This window comes from Galeopterus variegatus, unplaced genomic scaffold, assembly GCF_000696425.1.
Source record: "Galeopterus variegatus unplaced genomic scaffold, G_variegatus-3.0.2 Scaffold1905, whole genome shotgun sequence".
NCBI lineage: Eukaryota > Metazoa > Chordata > Mammalia > Dermoptera > Cynocephalidae > Galeopterus > Galeopterus variegatus.
The window spans coordinates 244,316-251,835 of NW_007728016.1; the positions used below are offsets into that span (position 1 = coordinate 244,316).

The 7,520-nt window shown below is 39.9% G+C and overlaps 1 protein-coding gene across 1 annotated transcript in view; it reads left to right on the top strand.

Annotated features, from left to right (window-relative positions):
* Positions 1–5,192: 5,192 nt before the first annotated feature.
* MAL2 (mal, T-cell differentiation protein 2) overlaps positions 5,193–7,520 on the top strand; it is a 34,791-nt gene continuing 32,463 nt past the window's right edge. The window contains exon 1 of the mRNA XM_008579531.1: positions 5,193–5,234. Coding sequence (XP_008577753.1) covers positions 5,193–5,234 — 42 coding nt within the window. The remainder of the gene's footprint in view (positions 5,235–7,520) is intronic.

A 7,520-nucleotide genomic window follows, 5' to 3' on the forward strand; every position in this document is an offset into this window, starting at 1 on the left:
TGTATTGCCACTGACTTTCTGTTTACTTCCTTTATCAATTATTGAGAGAGGAGTAAAGAGATCTCTGATTCCAATTGTGGATTTCTGTATTTCTCCTTGCATTTTATTATTTTTGTACCATTTATTTTAAAACTGTTATTCTTCTCGTGCTATACCTATTTACATCCTTTTACTTCTAATATATTTGTGCCTTTATATTTAAAGTAAGATTTTTCATAGGTGATAGTATATAGTTGGGTCTTGCTTTTTATCAAACCTGATAGTCCCTGCCTTTGAATTGAGGATTTCAGGGAATTTACATTGAACATGATTATTGGATTTAATTCTACCCTCTTTCTATTTGTTTTCTGTTTGTTCCATATATTCTTTGTTCCCCTTTTTTCCTTTTTTTTTTTTTTTTGTCCTTTTTGAGACCGGCTGCACCGCACTCAGCCAGTGAGCACTGTGAGCGCACTGGCCATCCCTATATAGGATCCAAACCCGCGGCGGGAGCGCTGCTGCGCTCCCAGCGCCGCATTCTCCCGAGTGCGCCACGGGCTCGGCCTCCCTTTTTTCCTTTTTAATGACTTCTTTTGGTTAATTGTGTATCTTTTGTGATTCCCCTATACTCCTTTGTTGGCTTATTTGCTGTGACTCTTTCTTTTTTTGTGATTTCTGTAGGTTTATACTATACATCTTTAATTTTTCATAATCTAACTTCACGTACTATTATACCACTCCAAGTGGAGTATAAGAACTTTGGAAAACTCTATGTGGCATTTCACTCTCAAGACCTTTATACTATTGTAGTCATACATTTTATTTTTACATACATTATAAATCTTAAAATACATTGTTATAATTTTTGCACAATGATTTTTGTTTTAATTTTTAAAAAAGAATTTTAAAGTATCTTGTATTTACCAACATACTTACCCTTTCTGGCCATTTTCTTTCTTTGTGTTGATGCAGATTTCCACTGGCAATGGGCTGGCTGATTAGCTCAGTTGCTTAGAGCACAGCCTTATAACTCCAACCAGCATCAATTTCCTTCTGCCCGAAAGACTTCCTTTACTAATTCCTGCAGTGCATTTCCTGCTACCATCAATTTTTTCCAGCTTTTCCATATCTAAAAAATTCTATTTTTCACCTTCATTTTTGAAAGATATGTTTTCTGTGTATAAAACTTTAGATTGAGAGCGTTTATTTTCTTCCTTTAGTAACTGAAAGATGTTGTTCTACTCTCTTCTTGCCTAAATTATTTCCTATGAGAAGTTTGCCCCTATTCTTATCTTTGTTGCTCTATATGTAATGTGTCTTTTTGCTGGTTACTTTAAACGTTTTCTCTTTATCATTGCTTTAAAGCAATTTGATTATGGTGTGCCTTGGCTTAGATTTCTTTATGTTTCCAATTCCTAGGGTTCATTGAGTTTATTAGATCTGTGGGTATAATTTACAAAAAAAAAAAAAAAATCAACCATTATTTCTTTAATATTATTCCTGTCTTTCTCTCCCTTTTCTTCTGAGACTCTAATTACAAATATATTAAAACACTTGAAGTTAGCCCACTGCTCACTAATGCTCTCTTCATTCTTTTTTCATTTTTTCTGTTTTTTTTAAATAGTTTCCATTCCTATATTTTCAAGTTAACTAATCTTTTCTTCTGAAGTGTTTAACTTGCTGTTAATCCTCTGCAGAGAATCTTTCATCTCAGACATTGTAGTCTCCACATCTAGAAGTTCAATTTGTTTTCTTTCTTTTATCTTCTAGGTTTCTGAATGATGTGTTCAACCTTTACTGTATTTATTTTAGCATATGAAATACATTTATAATAACTGTCTTAATATTCTTTCTACTAACACAATCATTTGTGGGATTTCTGGGTCTGTTTATAGTTAAAGATTATATCCTCATTATGTAAGATATTTCCTGCTTCTTTATATGGCTGGTAATATTCATTGGATCCCAGACATTGTGGACCTTATCTTGTTGGTTGCTGCACATTTTTGTATTCCCATAATATTCTTGGGCATTGCTCTGTGATTCAGTTGAATTACTGAACCTTCTGATACTTTTCATAAAGCTCTGTAAGGCAGGATCAGAGCAGCCATTTGTGAAAGGCTGACTGTGTGCCAGTACTGAGGCAATACCATTCTGAATACTCTGTCAAATGCTCCATTAATTAGGAGATTTGCCACTCTAGATGGTGGAAACATAAACTATTCCTGGTCCTGTATAAACTCCCATGATTTTTCGCCTGCTCCTTAGGAATGTTTCTTCCCTGGCTTTGAGTAAGTTACTTACTTTCATGTATTGAGCAGCACTCAGCTGAAGATTTAAGGGGGACCCTTTGCTGACCTCCCAATATCTATCTTTCCTCTCTAGTACTCTATGCACTGTAGTTCCCTTGACCCCCTCAAATTCCCAGCTTCACCACCACAACTCATGGTGACTGCTTACCTCCATCAGCATCTCTCCTCCCTGTGCTCTGGAAGCTCTCTCCAAGCTGCGAAAATCATAGGGCTCACATTGTTTCTTTCCCATCTCCAAGGTCTTACTGTCTGGTGTGCATTGTTGCAGAGCCTGATGCTCAATGTCTGAAAACTATTGTTTCCCATAATTTCTCTGAGATTTCAGTTGTTTCGTGCAAGAAAAGAAGGTAAACCCAGTGTTTCTTATTCTATTTTGGGCAGAAAACAGGTGTTGCTGTGTTTGATTATAAGGGAAATGTGTACATGTTCACAGAGGGAGAAACACTGAGTGTAAAGTGGAAATGGAAAACTGAAGAGAGAGAAGGAAAAATTAATGAGTTAGTTTCTCACAGAAGGTTGTTCTGGTTCACAACTCCTAAGTTCCAACTTCCACAAAGTCCTAGGGCATGGGCACAATGCACCCACACTCTTTGCCAGTTCACAGCAAGCGTGATCTTTGCCCAAGTTTCCAAAACAAAACTCCTTCTTATTTCTATCTGAGACCTCCTCAGAATGGTCTTTACAGTCCATATTTCCATAAGCATTCTGGTCACCACCATTTAACCAATCTCTAAAACTTTCCTTGGTTTTCTTATTTTCTAAACTTTCACTAGCACCTAGGCTTTTTCTAGCCTGTGCCTCCAAATTCCTCCAGCCTCTCCTCAACACTCAGTTCCAAAGCTGGTTCCACGTTTTCAAGTATTTGTTACAAGCAACACCCCACTTCTATGGTACCAATTTTCTATATAAGTCTGTTTTGTGTTAATCTTTTTAGCATCATTGAATTTTTCTTCTGAAAATACTCTCTTCTTCTCTACCACTTGTCCAGGCTGTACAATTTCCAAATCTTTACATTCTGCTTACCTTTTAAATTCTGGCTTTATGTCGTGCCTTTGCCACCATATCTCAGCATAGGCTGTTGCAAGTAGCCAGGAAGCTTCCTTAATGCTTTGCTGCTTAGAAATTTCTTACACCAAACCTTCTGGTTCACAACTCTGATGAGGTCTCACACTGCAAGATGGTCGAAGCAGAGACAGCAGAGAGAAAAAGACAGACTCTCCTCTTCTTCTAAAGCTCTCAGAACCACACCGCTGACCACCATTTTTAATACATTCACTACTGCATGGTCCTACAATCCAATCACCTCTTCAAGGCCTCACCTTTCAATTACCGTAATAGGATTTTCTACCCTCTTAACAGTTACAGTGGGGGCTAAGTTTCTAATGCATAAAACTTGGGGGACACAATTCAAGCTTCAAGGAATTTGGGGGAGACATAATTTAATCTACTAGAAAAGTACAAAGGGGAAATAATAAAAAAAACTAAGGTAGAGCCCAACTTTGCGTATAAAGAGAAATACTTCTTATAAAACAGGAAAAAAGGAGGAAAGTAATAGCAACAAAACAGACAAATTTACACGCAGAGTTCATTTGGTCAGATGATATGACTTGAGCTCCTGTTATGTAATTTGAATAAAGCTCAGCTACTTCCTGCAATGAAGGAGGAGGATGGAGGGAGAGAATGAAGTGCGATTCCCAGCACAGCCTCCCCTCCACCAAAAAAAACCAAAACAATCCTCCTTCCAAATCCTCTCATTCCTGAGCTTTTCATATTCTTGATAGAAGTGAGGAGCTTACAGATTATCTAATGAGTTTTCAATTAGTCCACTTTAAAACCTCTGGTGGTTGGATTCACAGATCACATTGGTTTGGTGTCTGATATCTACCATTTTTTGGTGCCTCCACTGGTTTTTAATTTAATATACTGTTACACAACACTAGCTAAGGGATATGAGACAAGTGAAAGTACAATTTCAATTCAGTGAGGTAAATGTTCTGTGTAGTATAAGCACAGAAGGTTATGGAAATACGCTGGGTGGAAGGGGGCCCTACACAATCTTGAGTGAGCAGAGAAAGACTGCCAGAAAGAACTGTACTTATGATCCCCCAAAATTAAACAGGAAATAGTTTGGGAGTATGGGAACGGTAAGAAGAAAGGATGTGGAGGAAAGGGAGGAGAATGTAAAGGTTGGAACAGAGAGAGTTATTGGGAATAGAGGTGGATCAATAGGGCTGGTGGGGTGGGAGAGCTTATCAGAAGACACACCAAGAAATACCTTGACTGTATTCCAGGGTGTTTGGAACTGATCCTTTGGAAAGTAGGAAATCCTAGAGGGATTGTAAGTACAGGAGTGACTATGATTAATTCTTCATTTAGAAGTCATTCTGATGACAATGTAAAGAACACAGAGGAGGCAAAGAAGATTGTTAGCATATTCATTATGAGAAGAGATAATCTTCTGTGATAAGGTGAGAACAGCAGAAATGGAGAGGAGTGGCTATACCCAAGAGAATAAAATGGCAGAACTACCAGAACCTGGTAACTAATTAAATATGTGCCATGAGAAAGAGGTGCAAGGGAAACACCGAGGAGTTTGTCTTGGATAGCTGGATTGATGGCCATGTTTTCAATGAAACAGGTATTACTGGTTAGATGTTCCAAAACTTCTTGTAAAGTAAGAGAAAATAGAGATGGTTGGAACAGTCTTGTTTTCATTCATTGAACATATTTTTCACTTGTGCCAGCCACAAAGACTGGAAAAGTGAAAGAACCTATGGAATAGTAACAGAAAGAAATGGGGAGCTTAGAGGAAAAAGACAACTGGGAATCTTTAAGGCCCAGCCAAGGTTAGATAACATGAATTAGTAGTGGAACCAATACAATCAAAGAGTGCAGATGTAGATGGCTGGTAGAACCCAAGATGAAGAATATGGAGCAGTGCAGGTAAGTTTATAGTAAAGTACAAGATGGGAAACAATATGTGGGACTAATTAATACGAGCGCCACTAAAATGCCTTCCCATAAGCCAGGACAGATAGGGAAGCTGGAAAATCTAGAATGGGGCCAATGACAGAATAAGAAGGAGGCGAATGGCTGGAGGCCAACGCCTTGGGAATAAAGGAGAGGGAGATGAATAGGAGACAGTCATCGGAAAGAATGTCAACAATGTCAGCATTCATGGGAAAGGCAGAAGCAAAATTCCAAGTGGTAATATGGGTCCAGATGTGTTTCACCTCATTGGAGGTAGCAATTGGTTGTGAGACAAGATTGTTTGAAAGTTTAAAGATCAACACTGACATTCCAATAAATGGGGTCCAAAGGAAATCTATGAGCAAGGTTAGTCATGCTGGAGGTTGGCAAATCACAGAAACAGCATGCGGAAAGAGCAGAAAGGTGAAACTGTTAAGAGCTCATGGTCAATTTTGTGAAGGAAGAGACAGAGGGTTGAGGTGGGGATGGAAATGAATGCTTTTTCTTCCTTGGATTCCAGAAGGAAACTGGTATTATCAAGAGGAAACAGGTTTAGGTAGTAATAATGAGACGGGAAAACCATTCTAGGAAAGGGTTCATTTTCAATCAAATAATATGTTACAAATAGAAGAGGGCTCAATGACAATCATTTTCATTCTATTGATCATTGTAGAAACAGGTAGGAGAGGCAAAGCAGGAATGACTGCGGATCCACAATAGAGTGAAAAGGGTGCTGGAAAGGACACAGTGAAAATTTTCTCCTTGGTGGCAATTTTTAAAATAAACCCACTTGAGGCTCTTCCAAGACATTAGCCCTTCTGGAAACTCCAAGGTCATTTTAAGTTTATTCACTAGAATATTTTGGGCACACCATAGTTGCCGAGCATTTCCACAATTAATTCTTTGAAGTGGTCTTCCCTTTGAACATTCTTTAAGTGCTTATTGAGAAGTCTCAGGTGAAAAATAAGATAAAATAAAACAGATCATTCCCTGCCAATCAGGGTCTAAACACAGAAAGGGTTCAGTGATCAAACAATCAAGGTGGAAAACTTTAAATTTCCATGCCACACATTAAATGCCAGACGGTGATGACTAAGAGGTAGAGATGATAGGAAGTACATACCAAAGGTTTCACCCACACCTGTTTTGTGGCTTTTACCATAATGCCACTACCACACCTATGAGTTTCGCTTATTAAAACAATAAAGAGGTAGAGTAACTAATACCTTCTCATCAGTGTATAGAGCTAAACACAGTTTTTCAAAGGCTAACCCTGATAGACAAGATCAGGATTCAATCTGAAGAATGTCTGATGATGTTAGTTAATATTTTCTCCCACCTGGTCTACGTGTGTATGCTGATACGTGTAGTTTTGCTCATCTTCAGGTGATCTTTGAGAAATTAATCTTATCTCCTTTATTTCACTTAAAAAATGCTGAAATTAAAACTAAGGTTAAAATGGGGACACCTTAGGATAGATAGGACAGAGGATCCAAACCATACATAGAATCTATTTTTTAAAATCCTCGTAAGTAATTTAAAAGGCAATAGCAATGAGTAAGTTTCAGACAGTTGATATCAAGAACTAAAGTTCCATGTGGAAAATATAACCTATGCAACATCGTGTGTCCATCCAGCAGTGGTAAATGCTCATGTGAGAACTAGAAACATAGCTGTCATTCTGTCAGCTGCCATTTAAGGAGCGCTGACTACGCGCTAAACTCTCCCCCCGTGACATCATCGAATCCGCACATCCATCCGAGGTAGAGACCCTCATCCCCACTTCACAGAAGGGGACACCGCGGGCTCGCAAAGCAGTCGGTTACGGTGACCTGCCCGGGAACCAGCAGCGCCTTTCGGTGCTGGAGCTGAGCCACCGACTCCAACGCCCGACACCGCTCGAGTGGCATTTGAAGAATCCCTCTAAGAGTCCCATTTAATACGAACCTCACTTTTTAGGTGTGACTGTTTTTACCTTCTGAGTCACAGTCAAGACCTGTCTTCCTGTCAGTTGAGGAGAGTGAGCGAGGGCGGGCTGTGAGCGCTGGGGAGAGACAGGTGAGAACAGGTGGAAACTAAGAGGAGTGGCGGAAGCTCAGGACACAGCAGGGCTGCGGGGCCGGGCGTTGACAGGCTCCGGAGAGGAGCGGGCGCGGCCGCACCTGTGCACTACGTCGCCGGCGCGGGCGCCAGGGCGGAGGCGCGCTCCCCTGGGCCACGTGACGGGGCGGGGCCTCGCCGGCGCAGGGCCGCGTGGCC